The 19,206-nt window shown below is 49.5% G+C and overlaps 1 protein-coding gene across 4 annotated transcripts in view; it reads left to right on the forward strand.

The window, feature by feature from the left end:
* MYH11 (myosin heavy chain 11) overlaps positions 1 to 19,206 on the forward strand; it is a 124,891-nt gene that overhangs the window by 89,267 nt on the left and 16,418 nt on the right. For all 4 annotated transcript variants that reach the window (XM_053556359.1, XM_053556360.1, XM_053556361.1 and 1 more), the window contains 14 exons: positions 224 to 338; positions 2,503 to 2,696; positions 4,082 to 4,203; positions 4,289 to 4,358; positions 4,499 to 4,659; positions 6,321 to 6,429; positions 8,314 to 8,445; positions 8,533 to 8,739; positions 9,688 to 9,825; positions 10,971 to 11,094; positions 11,426 to 11,597; positions 13,130 to 13,342; positions 14,596 to 14,740; positions 18,058 to 18,264. In XM_053556359.1, coding sequence (XP_053412334.1) covers positions 224 to 338; positions 2,503 to 2,696; positions 4,082 to 4,203; positions 4,289 to 4,358; positions 4,499 to 4,659; positions 6,321 to 6,429; positions 8,314 to 8,445; positions 8,533 to 8,739; positions 9,688 to 9,825; positions 10,971 to 11,094; positions 11,426 to 11,597; positions 13,130 to 13,342; positions 14,596 to 14,740; positions 18,058 to 18,264 — 2,109 coding nt within the window. The remainder of the gene's footprint in view (positions 1 to 223; positions 339 to 2,502; positions 2,697 to 4,081; positions 4,204 to 4,288; positions 4,359 to 4,498; positions 4,660 to 6,320; positions 6,430 to 8,313; positions 8,446 to 8,532; positions 8,740 to 9,687; positions 9,826 to 10,970; positions 11,095 to 11,425; positions 11,598 to 13,129; positions 13,343 to 14,595; positions 14,741 to 18,057; positions 18,265 to 19,206) is intronic.

The following is a 19,206-nucleotide window of genomic DNA, read 5'->3' on the forward strand; positions in this document are numbered from 1 at the left end:
GTCCCAGGGAGCCCAGGCGGATGCTCAGGGCAGCAATAGTTTGGGAATGGCAGACCCATTGGGCTGGCTGGGAATTTGAAAGATGTCTGATAGAAATCAAATCCTAATTGAGTCCTACAGATGAGTTGTCTGAGCATTTGTAAGGCACAAGTTTAGCCTTCTTAATATATTCCAACTACCAAGGTGACGTAAGGGCATCTGACTGGGGGGTGGTGCTTGGCAGGTGGACTATAATGCAAGTGCCTGGCTGACCAAGAACATGGACCCGCTGAATGACAACGTGACTTCCCTCCTCAACGCCTCCTCGGACAAGTTTGTGGCTGACCTGTGGAAGGATGGTAAGACTCCATTCTGAAGGCTGCTTTGGGCTGGAGAATGAAACACCCAAGTCCTTCATCCCTTCCAGCCCCTCCTGCTACCTCACCTGCCCCAGAGGGGAGCCATGTGCATGGAGGTTGTGGGAAGGACCACAGTGGCACGTGCTGGCCACGTCCTGTTGAGACATTCAACCTCTTCCTGAACGGGGGACTCCAAGCCCCTCAACGCCGCACTGAACCCAGAGAGGAGGCTGTGAGGTCAGGGCTAAGGCAGTAGATGGCAGAAACAGTATCCCAGTTGCCCCAGCTGAAGTCAGAAGGACTTGACTTTGGTCTAATCTCTGCCGCCTGCCAGCTGTGTGGTCTCAGGTCACTCAATGTCATTAAGTTTTCTGGTCCTCATTAGCAAAACTGGAGAAATAATAGTTTCTGCCTCTCCTGAGAGTATTTTGGGGGTTAAGTTAGAACAGTGGGGTTCAAACTTGGAGTCCTTCTGGGGTGCTTGTTAAAACCCAGATCACTGGGCAGAGGGTCTGATTCTGCAGGGCTGGGTGGGGCTGGGAATGTGCATCCATAATAAGCTCCCAGCTGACGCTGATACTCCATACTTTGGTTCCCTTTGAGAACCATGAACAGTGAACCCCTGTGTGGTTCACTGGGTAAAGTGAACCACACAGGGGCTGCTGTGGTAAAGCTTAGGGGTGGTGGGCTTTGCTGGTTTTGTCCCCACTCTCAGTGCCCACAGCTTTCATTCTTGTCACAGAGCCTGTGGGCCTGGGCATACAGGACTGGCCGCCCTTGTTTTGGGCATGGGAGGCACCAACTACGGCGACTTTGAGTGCCATCCATGTCCCTTGGCCCTGGTAACAGTGTCTCACCCTGGGTCTGTCTTACCACTGGGACATGGGATGAGCCCAGCCAGGCCCTCCCCTCAAGGAGCTAACAGTCTTGCCAGAGAGACAGGCAAGCAAAGAGATTATCACTTGGAACCTGAGTATGAGGCCCAGAAACACCATAGTCCAAGACTAGTGAGTTGGGCACGGCACATATAGTCCCTGCTGGGCTTGTGGGAGCCTCTCGATCCATTCTGGATGGACATGGACCTCTGTAGTAATAGCATAATAATGCCTACTCTTGGCTGGATGTGGTGGCTTACACCTGTAATCCTAGCACTCTGGGAGGCTGAGGCAGGTGGATTGCTTAAGCTCAGGAGTTACAGCCCAGCCTGAGCCAGAGCGAGACCCCATCTCTAAAAACTAGACAGGTGTTGTGGCAGGTGCCTATAGTCCCAGCTACTTGGGAGGCTGTGGCAAGAAGATGGCTTGAGCCCAAGAGTTTGAGGTTACTGAGAGCTATGACATCACAGCACTCTACCCAGGGTGACAAAGAAAAAAACCCTACTCTTTGTCAAACACTAAGGTCCTGGGCTCCTATCTTGGAGTGTTTTCTGCACCTTCTTCCTAGAATATTCTTTCCCTGGATAGTTACGCCCCCCACCCCCAACACACTAATTTCTTTGTGGTCTCTGCTCAATCACCCATATCTCAGACCCTCCTCATCTCATTGAAGGCAGCACCCTCATCTCTCTCTCTCTCTCTCCCCTCTTTATTCTGTTTTTCTAAGCCTCAACACTTGAGGTGTCCTATACTCACTCACACGGTCACCATCTGTCTCCTCCCTTAGATATCTACACAATGGGGTGGGGGCCATATGTCCCAGGGCCTACCACACAGGAGACCCTCAGTGGCTGCTGGATGGCAGATGAAGGAGGCTGGCAGGGAATAAGCACTTTACATACCTCATTCGCTTATTGCTGACCTTATTACCTCTGTGTAGAAAGAGAAACTGAGGCACAAAATGGTGGAGGCCAAAGTGAGTCAACTGCAAGAGCTGGATTGCCCCCCCAGGTCTCGGGGGCAATAGCACAAGGAATTTGTTCTTTCTGCCACTCAGGAGCTCTCAGGGTTTCCCAAGTAGACAACACCTGGGAAGCCTGTCCCCCACCTGTCTCCCCTTACCTACTGCAGAGGGACAGGGGATGGTGCCCGCAGAGGGGTCTCCTCGAGCATGTTCTCCATGCAGACACCCCTCTGCTGGTGTCCCTCCAACCCTGGCCCTCTGGCTGTGTGGGGGTGAGGGCCCCGGGTGGACCAGAGGCTGATGTTGCTCCTGCCATGCCCCGCAGTGGACCGCATCGTGGGGCTGGACCAGATGGCCAAGATGACAGAGAGCTCGCTGCCCAGTGCCTCCAAGACCAAGAAGGGCATGTTCCGCACGGTGGGGCAACTGTACAAGGAGCAGCTGGGGAAGCTGATGACCACGCTGCGCAACACCACGCCCAACTTTGTGCGATGCATCATCCCCAACCATGAGAAGAGGGTGAGACCTGCCGCTGCCGGGGCTGCCTGGCGTGGTCGCACCACCCCCAGGGGCCATCTGCCACCCCTGGCTCCATCTGCCATAGATGGAAGGTCGTCTGAATTTGAGATCCCTCCCTGGAGCCAGAAGAAGGCAGAGGAGGAGAGGAGGGTGTATCCAGAGAATTTGCAGCCAGGGTGGTGTCTACATAGGGTGTTCAGCTGCTCATTCGTTCATCCATCCGTCCACCCATCCACTCATTCATTCATCCATCATCCCAGTAAATATTTACTGAGTGCCTACCTGTGGCAGGTGCTCGGGATATACTACTGGGTAAACTGTAGTCCTTACCTGTGGGTTTCTCAGCATCTAGGGCAGGGGTTCTCAGCTGGGGGCAGTTGTCTCCTCCAAGGGATGTTTGGTTATGCCTGGAGACACTTTGGCTTGTCACAGCTGCTACTGGGATCTAGTGGGTACAGAGCAGGGATGTTCCAAGCATCCTACAGTGCACAGAGTGCCCCTCATAGCCGAGAATTATCACCCCCCCCAAAAAAAAAGATGTCAGTAGTGCTAAGGTTGTGTGCAGGGGAGGTAGATACATAGCTGATAACCGCGTTGCAGTGTGGTAAATTATGAGAATGCCAAAGAGCCAAGCCTCTTCCCCAGCCTCAGGGCTCAGAGGAAGCTTCTCAGCAAATGGGAACTTGAAGACTGAGTGGGCCTCAAGTTGGTGAAGAGGAGGGCCCAGATAAGCAGGTGTCCAGGAGAGAGAAAGGAAGGATTTAGGCAAGAAAGTGCTAGGTGGGTCATTTGGGGTTGTTGAGACTGGAGTTGTGAGGCAGGGACTGGGCGATTTGAGGTAGAACAGGGAGATGGAGGCAGGACCTGGAGCTCATGGGTGCTGACCAAACATGGCCTTCTTTCTATGGGGTCACCACTGGGGATGTTTAAGCAGGGATATGATCAGATGTAGATTTTAGACCAAACGAGAAGATGGAGGTGAGTAAACAGGGCTGGGTGTAGTGTTGTCCAGGCAGGAGAATATGGTGGTGAGTGGATGGTGAAGACGGTGGCAGTGGAGACAAGTGGGTAGACCAGGAGATGTTTGGGAGGTTGAGGCTGTAGAGCCAGTGGCAGAAAGGAAGTGAGGGAGAGGCAGTGACAAGGAGGAAGCCCGTCTTCAGCTGGGGATGCTCGCTCTGCCAAGTCCAAGCAAGATTGCAAGATAACCAGCGCCAAAGGAAGGGGATGAGACTCCGAGATGCACACTGCTTTGCCCCCATGCCCTCAGTGAGCCCTTCCCTGATGGCCTAGAGAGGTGCCCACCCAGGTGTGAGATTTAGGGCTCTCTGCTCCCGGGTCCCAGCCCCATGGGTCCATCACACTGCCTACTTCTGCCTTTGCAGTCCGGCAAGCTGGATGCGTTTCTGGTGCTGGAACAGCTGCGGTGCAACGGGGTGCTGGAGGGCATCCGCATCTGCCGCCAGGGCTTCCCCAACAGGATCGTCTTCCAGGAGTTCCGCCAGCGGTGAGCCTGTGGCCAGTGCTGGGGGAGGGCAGGTGGAGGGACAGCTGCTGGGGTGCACTGGGTGACTTCAGCCTTGTGTTTCCAGCTATGAGATCCTGGCGGCGAATGCCATCCCCAAAGGTTTCATGGATGGGAAGCAGGCCTGTATCCTCATGGTAAGCCCTGAAATCCGACCACCTGCTGCCTGGCCACACTGTCAGTTGCTATTCCGGGTGGGACCCTTTTTAAACACCACTTATCACTGTCCAGGTGGCACAGCTGAAAACGGGAATGCTTCTCTTCCTTTCTTCTGCAGATCAAAGCCCTAGAACTTGACCCCAACTTGTACAGGATTGGCCAGAGCAAAATCTTCTTCCGAACAGGGGTTCTGGCCCACCTGGAGGAGGAACGAGACTTGAAGATCACAGATGTCATCATGGCCTTCCAGGCGATGTGTCGTGGCTACCTGGCCAGAAAGTAAAGATAGTTTTCGGCACCCTTAAACCTCTACCTAAACACAGCCAGGATCACAGATATTCAGGGGGCTTCCTGGCCCCACGTTGTAAGAAGCTATCTGCCTTTTAGAGGCACCACTGGCTGAATGACAGCCTCTCGTTGAGGGGAAAGAAATGCCTCCACTTTAAATGCTTACACGTGGGCAGCGCCTGTGGCTCAAGGAGTAGGGCGCTGGTCCCATATGCCGGAGGTGGCGGGTTCAAACCCAGCCCCGGCCAAAAAAAAACCACACACACACACACAAAAAAGAAACTAAATGCTTACACGTTATGAGCACAGGGTGGAAAGAAGTGACAACCACAAGTTCTGGAGTTTTAAATCTGCATCTTTGTCCTGGCTTCCTGACTTAATTTGCTGATGAACCTTGGGCAAGTTACTCAACCTCTCTGAGCCTTAGGTTTCTTCACTGGAAAATGAGCATCATTTTTCCTACCTCATGGAATTGTTCGTGAGGAATCAATAAGATGAGGCATGAGAAGAGCTTAGAACAGTGTCTGGTTATCATTTCAGAAAAGTTAGAATATGACATGGTATTTGAGGAAAGAGTATTTGGCTATTATCTATGTCTTGTCCACATGGGATTCATAAGTTGTGAGGCCTCATCTGTTTTGTGAATCCTGGGGGCCAGTGGAAGGCTCAGGTACCTTCAGTGAAAGTCACTACCTGAAGAGGACTTAAGGGGGTGGTGGGGTTGCTGTCTGTCCCCGGCATGTGTTATCACTGGGTACAGACCACACCCTCCACTGGAGAGCCCTGATTGTATCAAGCTGACTCATTGCCAAGTGGATCCCTCCAGACAGTTGACCAGCAACAGACCTAATTTGTCAAGTTTCATAATGAAATTCTTTGTTGCCATCCCTCCTGCCTCTAAAATAACTGGGGCAATTTTATTCTTAAAGTTCACTCACATCCAACGCAACAAAAATAGGGGAAAGGGAAAATAGGATCATGTTCACCATCCTCCAGTTTCTCAAACCCAATAGCCCTTAAATAGGAAGAGTGCTGGTCTAGTGCTGAAGTTGGAGATTTCTAAAATACAGCCAAGGACAGGACAGTTGTGTGAGAAACAGCACAGCTGGGGGTATGCAGGATATTTGTTTCCCAGGTGTCGTTTGGGTCACAGCTCTGAGTTCGGGGCATTAGGTGAGCCTTGGGTCATCCTGGCCCTCTAAGAATAGCTCTTGCCGGGCGGCGCCTGTGGCTCAGTGAGTAGGGTGCCGGCTCCATATACTGAGGGTGGTGGGTTCAAACCCAGCCCCGGCCAAACTGCAACATAAAATAGCCGGGCGTTGTGGCGGGCGCCTATAGTCCCAGCTACTTGGGAGGCTGAGGCAAGAGAATCACCTAAGCCCAGAAGCTGGAGGTTGCTGTGAGCTGTGTGACGCCATAGCACTCTACTGAGGGTGATAAAGTGAGACTCTGTCTCAAAAAAAAAAAAAAAAAAAAAAAGAATAGCTCTTGCCATCCAATTATTGGAGTGGTCTGCACCCAGACAACACACTTGTGCTGGTGCTTGGAGCTTCCAGAAGAATCTGAGCTAGGGAGAATGGGGCAGGTCCCTATACAGGTTCAGGGCACTTGGACAACAGGGTGAGCCTCACACCCTGCCTTGTTCTTCCCAGGGCCTTTGCTAAGAGGCAGCAGCAGCTGACTGCCATGAAGGTGATTCAGAGGAATTGCGCGGCCTACCTCAAGCTGCGGAACTGGCAGTGGTGGCGACTCTTCACCAAGGTCAGTGCTGGGCCCCAGTCTGCTCCTCGGAGGCCATGCCGCCCCCTTCTGAGCCCCAGCCTTGCCTGTGCTCTCTGGACACTCCACATATGGGACTGGAGATGGTCCAAAAGTAGGGGTGGGCTCAAACCTTGCCTGTTGGGGATCCTCGGGCCTGAGGAGGCCCTTCCCCTTTGACATGTGGGTTATAGCACTGACCTTATACGGAGTTTGTCCACCACTACTAGCATCTCTCATGCTGCCCTTTTAGTTCAGGACGGCTAGCCCTGGCAACCACTAAGCTGATCTCTGTGTCTATAACTTTGCTGTTTCGAGAACATTATACAGGAGTCATACAGAATGCCACCTTTGGGGAGTGGCTTTCTGTTAGCATAATTCTCCGGAGAGCCAGCCAGATTGTTGCATGCATCCATAGTGGATTCTTTTTCACGACTGGCAGAGGCAAAGTCTCTCAGCACGACTGGCTAGTGTCACAGGTGGCAACGTACCAGTGGCACAAAGACATACTCGGTTGCAACAGGCTGGGCTTCCTCTGTGTGCCCTTGAGTGTGGAAATTGGCACAAGCCTTTTTCACTGAGCAGATATTTATTTGAGCACCTACTGTATGCCAGGCACGTGCCAGATGCTGGGAATATAGCTGTGACCAGACATCACAATCCTTGGCTTCGTGAATATTCTAGGTGACTGGAAGAGCAGACAATAAACAGATAATCACAGAAAAATAAAACCCATAATGGCAAAGTGAGAAGCGCACAAAGGAAGCACCAGCATCCATAGAAGGGCCCTCCTGGCACCAGGAAAGGGAGTTGGGAGTCAGCCCCAGTGAGGGTGGAGGGGTTGCTGCTTTTCTGAAACATCCATTCTCACTGACCTAACTTCTGATAAACTGTCCTAAGAAAACCACCTTCAATAAAGAAAATCAGGGATGAAGGGCATTCATTATGGCCTATTTACAACGCAGAACTTCAGTGTCCAGCCCAAACAGACTGTGTTCAATAGTGGTTCATGCATCTTCAATAGTGGTTCATGCATCAATGAGGTGCTTTTGAGCTCTTTAGAATGGTGGCTACCTAAATAGGAAGTTGTAAAAAAAAAAAAAATGACATAACAGCATGAGGTGATAAGTATCTTGTAATTTCAAAAGGCAAGGTCAGCCTGTAATGTTAGTCTGTCTAATTTCAAGTGTATTTTTTCTTTTCTTTTTATTTTTGAGACAGAGTCTCACTGTGTTGCCCTGGGTAGAGTGCTGTGGCATCACAGCTCACAGCAACCTCAAACTCTTAGGCTTAAGCGATTCTCTTGCCTCAGCCTCCCAAGTAGCTGGGACTACAGGCACCCGCCACAACGCCCGGCTCTGTTTGGTTGTACTTATCATTGTTGTTTGGCAAGCCCGGGCTGGGTTCGAATCCTCCAGCTCTGGTGTATGTGGCTGGCGCCCTAGCTGCTGAACTACAGGCACAGAGGAGCCAAGTGTATTTTTTCTTAATGTAGGAAAAGAGTCTGAAAGGAAATACAAACAGTGCTAATAATGACTTGATAGGGAGGTAGGATGTGAAGGTCTTTTTTTCCTCTCATTTTGTATCTTTTTCTGTTGGTCTAATGTAGAATTCCTTAATTGTACCATTGTTGGTATTTTGGACTGAATCATTCTAAGCCGTGCTGTGCATTGTAGGACATTTAGCAGCATCCCTGTCCTCTACTCACTAGATGCCAGGTGCACCCCGTACTTGAGTTGTGACAACCAGCAGCAGTGTCTCCAGGCAATGTGTCCTCTGGGTGGGGGGCATGAGGAAAAAATTGTCCCCAGCTTAGAACCACCGATCCAATTTATGATGAGAGCATATCCCTTTGCCACTAAATGCTGGGCTGATGTGTGTGTGCAGGTGAAGCCGCTGCTACAGGTGACACGGCAGGAGGAGGAGATGCAGGCCAAGGAGGATGAGCTACAGAAGACGAAGGAGCGGCAGCAGAAGGCGGAGAGCGAGCTCAAGGAGCTGGAGCAGAAGCACTCGCAGGTACCTGGCCGGGTGGATGTGTGGCTGGAACTCTGGGGGCAGGATGTGGGCACCTGGGGGCTCACCTCCCCCACCCTCTGTGTGCAGCTGGCAGAGGAGAAGAACCTGCTGCAGGAACAGCTGCAGGCAGAGACAGAGCTATACGCTGAGGCTGAGGAGATGCGAGTGCGGCTGGCGGCCAAGAAGCAGGAGCTGGAAGAGATTCTTCATGAGATGGAGGCCCGCCTGGAGGAGGAGGAAGACAGGGGCCAGCAGCTGCAGGCTGAAAGGAAGAAGATGGCCCAGCAGATGCTGGTAAGGCATGGTAGGGGCTGCCCATGGGGGATAGCAAACCACTTGACCCTCACTGTGGGCCTTTGAAGTGCATCCCATGATACATGTCCCTGCTGGACAAATGAAGAGACTAAGGCTTGGACAGGGATGGCCATCTGCCCAAGGCCACAAAGCTACAGCTGCGATTTGAAGACAGGTCTCCTTGAGAGCCCATTCCGTTCTACTGCCTTGCCTTTCATGTGTTAAATATACCTTTTCTCCTGATAGCAACCCTGTGTGAAGGGTAATTGTATCAGTTAGCTATTGCCACATAACAAAACATCCCAAATGTAGCAGCTTGAAATAATAAATACTTATCTCACATAGTCAGGAATTTTGGAGTGACTTCACTGGGTGTTAAGATGTCAGCTGAGGTTGCAGTTGTCTGGAGGCTTGACTAGGGCTGGAGTATTCACTTCTGTATGGCTTACTCATGTGGCTGTTGGCAGGAGGCCTCAGTTCCTCACCATGAGGACTTCTCCATGGGGCTGCTTGAGTATCCTCACAAGATGGAGGACAACTTCCCCAGAATCAGTGATCTGAGAGAGAGAAGGGGAGGAAGAAACATTATCTTTTGTGGCATCATCTCAGAAATTATACTCCATCACTTCCTCCTAATTTTGTTAAAAGCAAGTTATTAAGTCCAGCCCAGTCTTGAAAGGAAGGGAATTATACTTTATCTGCTGAAGGGAAGAGTATCAAAGAATCTGTGGATATATTTTAAAATCACCAGGATACCTACTATCCCCATTTTACAGATGAAGTGACTGAGGCTCCAGGAAGCAAAGTAGCTTCCCCGGGCCTTTTATTCCTTCTTGGAAGAAGAGTACAGAGTACTGGATATCCTCAGCACTCTGTACTCAGATTCTTATGAGATCTCTATGAGAATGACTTTAAGCAAGGCTGTGATTCTTTTCTCTCCCCCCAAAGGACCTGGAAGAACAGCTGGAGGAAGAGGAAGCTGCAAGGCAGAAGCTGCAACTTGAGAAGGTCACAGCTGAGGCCAAGATCAAGAAACTGGAGGATGAGATCCTGGTCATGGATGATCAGAACAATAAGTTGTCCAAAGTGGGTTCAAACTTCTGTGTTAAAAATGACAGGCTTGGGCAGTGCCTGTGGCTCAAGGAGTAGAGCACTGGTCCCATATGCCGGAGGTGGCAGGTTCAAACCTAGCCCTGGCCAAAAACCACAAAAAAAAAAAAAAAAAAAAAAATGACAGGCTTGCTGCGGACTGAGGGAGTTTTGGGGATTTGGGACTTTCAGTATTAAAAGTAGAAAAGCCAGCTCAGCGCCTGTGGCTCAAGCAGCTAAGGCACCAGCCACATACACCTGAGCTGGTAGGTTTGAATCCAGCCCGGGCCCACCAAACAACAATGATGGCTGTAACCAAAAAATAGCCGGGCGTTGTGGCAGGCGCCTGTAGTCCCAGCTACTTGGGACGTGGAGGCAGGAGAATTGCTTGAGCCTAGGAGTTGGAGGTTGCTGTGAGCTGTGATGCCATGGCACACTACCTAGGGCCACAGCTGAGGCCCTGTCTGGAAAAAAAAAAAAAGTAGAAAAGCCCTGAGCAAACCAGGATGAGTTAGTCACCCTTGGTAATAACTAGCCAGCCCGATGAAGGTGAGCTTGTTTCACTTCTGTGGGATGAACCTGAGGTGGGCCCCTGCTGTGAGCCATGCAGGCTCTGTGTCAGGTGCAGCGCACACAGGGTAAAGGAGGACCCTGCCCTTGTGGGGCTTACTCTAGTGAGATGGCAAATAACTGTTAATTACCATCATGATCAGAGTTCTGAAGGAAATGTTCATCATGTTATAAGACTGCAGTACTGGGAGATAGGGGAAAGGCATTCAGGGAAGGCTTCCTGGAGGAAGGGGCATTTAAGTGGAACCATGATAAGCAGAGAGAGGGGAGTGGAAGAGCATCTCAGGCAGCTGTGCAAAGGTCCTGCAGCAGGGAAGAACCAGCATGTGGTAGGAATGGAAAGAGGACCCCTTTAATTGAACATGAAATGTGACAGACTGGCAGGAGATGAGATGTGGCTAATTTGGGGAAATTATTAGGGACTTCTCTTTACCACTTAAAATAATAGGTTGTGTTTGGTTATAACGTGGGTTTTTCTTTCAACTGTTTATGACGGAATTACTAAAAGTGAAACACAGGTCCCAAAGAAAAGATAAAAGCAAATGACATTTCTTTCTCTTTCCCAAAAAAAGGAACGAAAACTCCTCGAAGAGAGGATTAGTGACTTAACGACAAATCTTGCAGAAGAGGAAGAAAAGGCTAAGAATCTTACCAAGCTGAAAAACAAGCATGAATCTATGATTTCAGAACTGGAAGGTAAACCAGATTCCCCCAAAGAGGTTTCCAGCAGGTATTTTTAAAACCAGGAAAAATCAGAAGAGAAATTTGAGAATGGAAGATTATTCTACAAGAGGGACAGCTCTATCAAAACTCCCCAAACCACCCCCAGTCAACAGACATGTTAGTAATAAATGGTGCTTTTCTCCAGGATTCTGACTTGCCTCCCAGGCATGCTAGGGACTGGTGGGAGGATGTGAGTGTGCAAGTGCATCAGTTTCCTCCGTGTCAGGGGCATGAGCAGGAAGGCTCCTTGCCAGGCACCTTCTGGTAGTTCTCCATGCTGAAGAGCACCCTGGCTTTATTGCAGTGCGGTTAAAGAAGGAGGAGAAGAGCCGGCAGGAGCTGGAGAAGCTGAAACGGAAGCTGGAAGGTGATGCCAGTGACTACCACGAGCAAATCGCTGACCTCCAGGCCCAGATCGCAGAGCTTAAGATGCAGCTGGCCAAGAAAGAGGAGGAGTTACAAGCAGCCCTGGCCAGGTAGCAGGCAGTGTGGGGTGGGGCCCTGTGTGTTCACATATCCCAGGGGCCTCTGTCAACTCCCAGTGGCTACCTTGGTTAAGGCAGCCCCAGGCCCTTGGCACAGACTTTGTTTTCTAGGCCAGGCCTCCTATTAGCACCCCTAGTCCTGCTCACATCCCCAGATCCATGGATTTGACTTTCTTCTCTTCTCTTTAAATGCATCCTCTTTTTGTGGTCAGTCTGCTACCTCTAGGTGCCCGGGTCTTTCTTGTCTACACCCAACTTCTGAATTTCCAGTTGCCCAATGAGCCAATTTCCATTGGCATCTCAAAGGCCCTATGTCTAAGGCTGCCATAACCTCCGAGGTCCCTCTTTTTGTGAATGTCCGCCTCCTCCCACCTGTGGCACACAGCAGATTCTGCCAGTCCTTCGAAGTGTGTCCCCACCTATTTGCCCTGGTTTTCTCTCTTTCTGGTGCTTAGGTGGCCTCTTGCTAATGGCCTCACACAGGGGATATTGCAGCAGCAATGAGGAACAACTACTTACTAGGTTCCTAAGTAGTAGGAACAACTACTTGCTAAGTTCTTTCCAAGCATTCTCTTTGCAGATACTTTTCCTCTCACTGGGGAGGAAGCGGAGCCTCCTAGGGGTGAAGGGACAGGTGCAGTGTGATGCTGCTTTTAAGAGGGAAAGTGGAATTTGAACCCCAAAGCTTTCTGATTGGTGCCCTGGCTGGGCTCTTTCTTTTCAAATTTCTGCTGAGTGACAGTACTAGGGTGACAAAGGCAAAACATCACTCTGGGCAGTGAAGTTGCTCAGAAGCAACTGACAGCCTGCCCCCCCCCCCCCCTGCAGCCTCACCTCAGGCCAGCCATCTTGCTTACTCACTCAACTGCTGCCCATTCACGAGTGCAAGGATATCCAGGTGCTGACCCCTGCGTCTTCCCTCAGACTGTTTCTATGTATCCATCATGGTCAAAACTGGATCTCAGTCCCCTCCACCCATGTCAGCAGGGAGGTGTCCTTCTGGAAACTCCTGTAGTGCCCTGTCACTTGAATAAGGCTTCTCACAGCACCCCCTTTATCTGTAGTCACTGCCCTCTGCCAGATGGGCAACTCTGTTTTGAACATAACCCCAAGGAATACTCAGCCAAGTGCTGTGCATAGAGCGGGTATGAGCAAATGAAGAAAGAACAAATAAATCTGATGAATAACTGTCCAACATTCAGAAAACACCTATAAAGCCTCTACTATGAGCTGGGCACCTTGCTGGTCTGAAACCAATACCTTACATTCTTACACACATGTGCACAAATATACACATGACCTGTTCTTTTAATAACAGACCTTGAACTCATGTCCTAGGTGAATCTCCAAGCAGCCCCACATAGCAAGAAGCAGTCCTCTATGTCTTGGGGACATGGGTGGAGCATGTTTTGATATCTATGCAACTCAAGTGTTTGGTCCCAGAAAATAATTTTTGGCCAATGTTGAGAGAGAGCAGGGGGTTGGAGCCCGGAAGGCTTCATCCTGGGGGTCCATCCCGGCAGGCTTGATGATGAAATCGCTCAGAAGAACAACGCCCTGAAGAAGATCCGGGAGCTGGAGGGCCACATCTCAGACCTCCAGGAGGACCTGGACTCTGAGAGGGCCGCGAGGAACAAGGCTGAGAAGCAGAAGCGAGACCTCGGGGAGGAGCTGGAGGCCCTGAAGACGGAGCTGGAGGACACGCTGGACAGCACGGCCACCCAGCAGGAGCTCAGGTGTGAGGCCCACCACACTGATGGGCGGGAGGGGCCAACCCCGAAGCAAAGCCTGAATCACAGGACTTCTCAGGCATTACACATTCACTGCCCTGGTTGCAGTTTGCTATAACTCACAGAAGCGCCATCATTTCTAATCTTATTTTGCATCACAATACTAGTGCATACTCAATAGAGAACAATTTGATAACTGTAAAAAAGTAGACATTAAAAATAACACCCTTAGTCTCACCATAGTTAGCATATTTTAGTAATCCCTTTCTGTTTATTTGGGTGTGTTTGAGTAAACTTCTAAGCTTTTATCTCCAAGAGCATATTGAATATTCACTTCAAAAAAACAGAGAACAACAAAAACAAATCACCTGCCAGATAATGAGTGGCGACTTGAGTGAAGCTAGGTCATTTATTCATTCGACAACATGTAAAAGTATTTTGATGCCTCCTGTATCAGGTGCTCTGCTGACATTGTATACCCTGAGGTTTACTTCCCACACTTGGGGTTTTGTGCTACATTGCCCTCAGGCACCGAGAGGCCAGCACAATATTCTATTCCCTTCCTGCCTGACCAGTGATACAGAAAAGCCTATTGCAGTGGTTAAGAGCATGGTCTCTCAAAGTCAGACTATTTGGCTTCAAGCTGTGGCTCCATCACATCAAGGCTGTGACACCACAAGTAAAGCTGCTCACCCTCTCTTAGCCTTAGTCTCCTTATCTGTAAAATGGAAATGATAAGACACCTGCCTTTTTGGGTCACTCTGAGGATCAGGTGGGGTATATAAAGAACTTAGCTCAGGGGCGGCGCCTGTGGCTCAGTGAGTACAGCGCCGGCCCCATATGCCAAGGGTGGCGGGTTCAAACCCAGCCCCGGCCAAACTGCAACAACAACAGTAACAAAAAAAAAAGAGAACTTAGCTCAGGTCCTGCCATATAGTAAGTGCTCAAAAAGCAAGAGTCAATATTAATATCCAAGGAATACTGCAGTTCACAAACATTTTTTCAAAAATATTATCTTGTGTATATGTTTGCTAGCCTTCAGAGAGATTCTGGGCAGGTAATATGCTCCACATTTTGCAGCTGAGGAAATTCCAGGTTCAGAGAGGTTAGGTGAGTGAGCCAAGGTCACACAGCCAGGGTGAGGTGGTGATGGGGATTTCAGCTCTGGGTCCTGGCAGAACTCTTGCTCCTTTGCACAGCACTGTCCAAGGTAAGCCTCTGTCCACACAATTGCCATCCTCTGTGTTCTTCCCATCAAGGGCCAAGAGGGAGCAGGAAGTGACAATGCTGAAGAAGGCCCTGGATGAGGAGACTCGGTCCCATGAGGCCCAGGTCCAGGAGATGAGGCAGAAACACACACAGGCCGTGGAGGAGCTCACAGAGCAGCTTGAGCAATTCAAGAGGGTATGTCGTGATGCTTTTCTGGGACATAAAATAGCAATGTATCAGCAACCTCAAATAACTGCATGAAGAGGAATGACAAGTTATACAAGACCTAACAGGAAGGGCAGCAGCTCACATTTATCACATGCTTCCCAAACATGATGCCAGTTAATCTTGATGACCGCTCCACGAGATGGGAACTATTAAACCCGTTTGACACAAGAGGAGACTGAGGTCCAGAAGGCCTAGAGGGGAAGAGACTTACCCAACCAAGGTCACAAGCTAGTACGTGACAGAGCCTTGATTTGCACTTGAGTAGTCTGGCTGCATACTTACCTCCTAGCTTTTACAGCAGTGGGTCTCAATCTTCCTAATGCCGCAGCCCTTTAATATAGTTCCTGTGGGTCGCGACCCACAGGTTGAGAACCACTATATAGGGTAGGGCCTACATTATATTGGCACAAAGGTTAAGCAAAGGTTTCACAAAACTTCCGGGACTGTGAACAAAATTTAACTTTGGGAACATTCTATCCATCTTACTTTCTCTGAAGATTGAGGAAAATTGTCATTATTTGATTTTACTGGCAAAACAGCTCTCTCTGCCATAGTTCAAGGACAATTTAATCCTTCTTTCTCCTGTTGGTGGGCTCTTTGGTGTTATTAAATACCACGACTCTGAATGTTTTATCTTGGGTGCTTTTCTCTCCCTTTGGACTATTTCCTTGTACTTCCTTCCCAAGGGCGAGTTTTTTAGCTTGTGAATTCCTACTGGGTTGCTACCCTGAGAGCCTGAATTATATCAGCATTATTATGCAACAGACACTGTTGCAAGTGCTTTACAAACTAACTCATTTCATTTCACTTGTGGCCCTTGTTAAAATACAAATGTCCAGGACCTGTTCTTTTGCTCCCGATAGAGGTGGTTTTGGAAGCACGCAGTAAAAAGCACCGTATGAGACTAAGCTCACCCTCCCTCTGCAAATAAAGAGATGTACGTTCATACTTGACAAGTGGGATATAAATACTAACCTTCAAAATTTTGTCAATTCCTTTGTTTTCTGTTTTTTTTTTTGAGACAGAGTCTCACTGTTTGCCCAGGCTAGAGTGCTGTGTGTCATAGCTCACAGCAACCTCAAATTCTTGGGCTCAAGTGAACCTCCTCCCTCAGCCTCTCAAATAGCTGGGACTACAGGTGTCTGCCACCATGCCCAGCTATTTTTTCTGTTTTTAGTAGAGACAGAGTCTTGCTCTTGCTCGGGCTGGTCTCAAACTCCTAAGCTCAAGTGATCCACCTGCCTTGGCCTCCCAAAGTGCTAGGATTACAGGCATGAGCCACCATACCTGGCTTGTCAATTCCTCTTGTAGTTTGGAAAAATCAGATTTTGCCAATTGTAATTATGATGTACATTTTCTCATTCAATTATTTTTTATTATATTCAAAAGTTACTTTTTATACAATTTTAACCTGAATGGGCTATTCCCACCTTAAGAAACCATTAGCCCTCAAGGCAATAAACAGATATACATGTCCCTTTATGACTGGAAGAGTGGGGTCAGGCAGGGTCACTTGCAGTCCTAAATCCAGATGGTCGCTAGATGTTCTAGCAGGGACTGGAAACCAAGACCTGCATTCCCAGCCAGGCCTGCTTGAAAAGACTTAGCTGTTAATTACAAGAGCCATCGGCATGTCTGTTCTGACCTGCATGAAGCTGGTAGAGCAGGTCGTTCTCAACCTGTGGGTCCCACAGGAACTGTATTAAAGGGCCATGGCATTAGGAAGGTTGAGAACACTGAGGTAGAGGCTGTGACCCTCTGCCCATTCCAGGTACAGGGGGAGAGAGGAGAGTCTGTATTTTGCCTCTAACACAACCTGAGTTCTGATGTGGAGTGCTGGTTTCATCAGCTTGTTGGAGAATGGGAATGCTTTTAACATCAGTCCTGCTTCATTGCCCCGACCTCCACACAATTTCGCCATAGTTCTGGGGTCTTAGTGGAGGCTAATGTTTTGAGGGAACACAGGTTCCCAGTTCCCCAAGGTCCTTGCTTAACTTACTGTTATCACTAAGAGGCTCTTTGCTCCTGTCTGAGACCCAGTAGCTCTTAGTCATGCTTAGGGCAGAGGAACATCTTCTGAGGGTGAGTATCTCCCGGGGGCTGTGGGACAAATGATAGGTGTGTCCTCTGCGGAAGGGTGGGGGTGGGGTGGGGTGTCCACATACTTCTCTCTAGCTTCCTCTCTTCTCCCTACAGCCCAGGGGGAAGCCGCCTCCTCTCTCTTGCTTGTGTCCAGCACTGTTTCTTCCTTAGGGCAATCACATGCCTTCAAGAGCTGGCTGGAGAAAATAACTCCTCCTTAACTATGACGGAAAGACCAGTGAAGGGCAATAAGCTGTGAAACGTGACTGCCCAACCTACAGGGCCAGCCACCACTTAGATGGGCTGATTGCTGCCTTGGAGGAAGGCAAGACCCAGTTTCCAGACCTTAGTTTTGGGGGCTTTGTTTGAAATATGGTCTCACTCCATTGCCTAGGCTGGGGTGCAGTGACATCATCGTAGCTCACAGCAACCACCAATACCTGGGCTCAAGTGATGCTCCTGCCTCAGCCTCCCAAGGAGCTGGGACTATAGGTGCCTGCCACCACACCTGATTTTTTTTTTTAACATTTCCCCATTTAGTGAAAAAATTTTTATGTTTTTTCTGGATAGTTTAAAAAATATTTTAATATTTCGAGATTTGGTCTCATTATGTTGCCCGGGCTACCCTCAAATTTCTGGCCTCAAAGAGTCCTCCTGTGTTGGTCTTCCAAAGTGCTGGGATTATAGGCATGGGCCTCTATGCCAGGTTTAGTTTGTTTTCTTAAACTGAGAATTATTGAGGTATATGCAGTAAAAAGCCCCAATTTCAAGTGCACAGTTCAGTGAATTTTGAGAAATGTGTACCTTTGGGTAATTACCATCCCAGTCATGATATAGAACACTAGAGGTTTTCTTTTGCTTTTCTTTGTTGTTTGTTTTTAGAATATTAGAGTTTTTAAAAGAGAACTGAGAACCCAGATTTTTATATGAAATTTATTAAAATGTAACTAATATTTTTTAAAGTACTGAATGGGCTAAAGGGGATAGCAGGCTGGATGCAGCTCCCAGCTTGCTAGTTTGCAAGCCCCTGAGCTTTAGAGAAACAGCATCCAGACTGTGGTGTCCCCACCCTGCCGAGGTCCCTCCCCTAAGGCTATGAACATGGTCCCTGGATGGACATGGAAGGAAGGAAAGCGCTTCCCATCGGAAAACACTCCCGGCACAGCTGTCCTGCCTTCCCTCCCTTGTGCTTCCTTGGCCAGGCCAAGGCCAACCTGGATAAGAACAAGCAGACGCTGGAGAAGGAGAATGCGGACCTGGCTGGGGAGCTGCGGGTGCTGGGCCAGGCCAAGCAGGAGGTGGAGCACAAGAAGAAGAAGCTGGAGGTGCAGCTGCAGGAGCTGCAGTCCAAGTACAGTGACGGGGAGCGGGCCCGCGCAGAGCTCAACGACAAGGTCCACAAGCTGCAGGTGAGGAGGGCAGTGGCGTGGCCGGCAGTGCCAGTGGGTCCCCAGCTCTGCAGGGAGAAGGCTCTCCCCAGCTAGCCGAGATCTCTCTTGCTGCCCAGCAACTTGTTTCCTCCAATTACATTCCTTGAGAGGAGGAGATGATCCCTCTGTTCAAATTAAATCTTTATAAACCTTCCTCTGCTCATTCGATGAGTATTTATCGAGCTCCTGCTGTATGCTAGGCACTGTGTTTTGGGCTGAGATATGACAGCAAGAAAGATGATGGACATTGTACCTGTCCCAGGAGAAATCCAGCCCAGTGACTCTGGAAACCAGGCAGAAGCTCAACGTGTCCACCAAGCTGCGGGTCGGGTGTGTGTGTGTGGGGGAGACATTAATAAATCACACAGACAAATGTAAAATTACATGGGAAAGGGGAGACACATAACACCATAAGTAGCCAGGCAGCCTGGGAGAGGAGTCAGGAAAGGCTTCCCTCAGGAGGACGGATAATCTGATGGATAAAAAGAAGTCTACGAGGCAGAGGCAATGGCACATGCAAGGGCCCAGTGGTGAGTGGGGAAATGAGACAAGATGGGTTAGGCTAGTAGGGCGAGAGCGCTGGGTTGCAGGGACCAGGGAGGGACATGTCACATCACAGAGTAGGACTGGAGAAGGAGGCTGTGGCCTGGGGACACATGGCCTTTGAGGCCGTGTCACATGCATGCTGGCTTCACTGTGAGTGATGCCAAGCCATTGAAGGGTTTTAAGCTGATGAATGGCATGGTCTGTTTATCTTTGGTCTTGAGTTTCCATTCATGGGATATGGCCAGACTTTGGATACTTAATGTGCTCATAGCCTGGGACAAGAGGGCAGGGGAAGCACCGAGTGTGATTTTTCTCCCCATATTTTGCTGCCCTAATGCCAGCTATGTCCTGGAGAGTAGAGTCAAGGTTACTCAC

This window comes from Nycticebus coucang, chromosome 12 (genome assembly GCF_027406575.1).
Source record: "Nycticebus coucang isolate mNycCou1 chromosome 12, mNycCou1.pri, whole genome shotgun sequence".
NCBI classification, from domain to species: domain Eukaryota; kingdom Metazoa; phylum Chordata; class Mammalia; order Primates; family Lorisidae; genus Nycticebus; species Nycticebus coucang.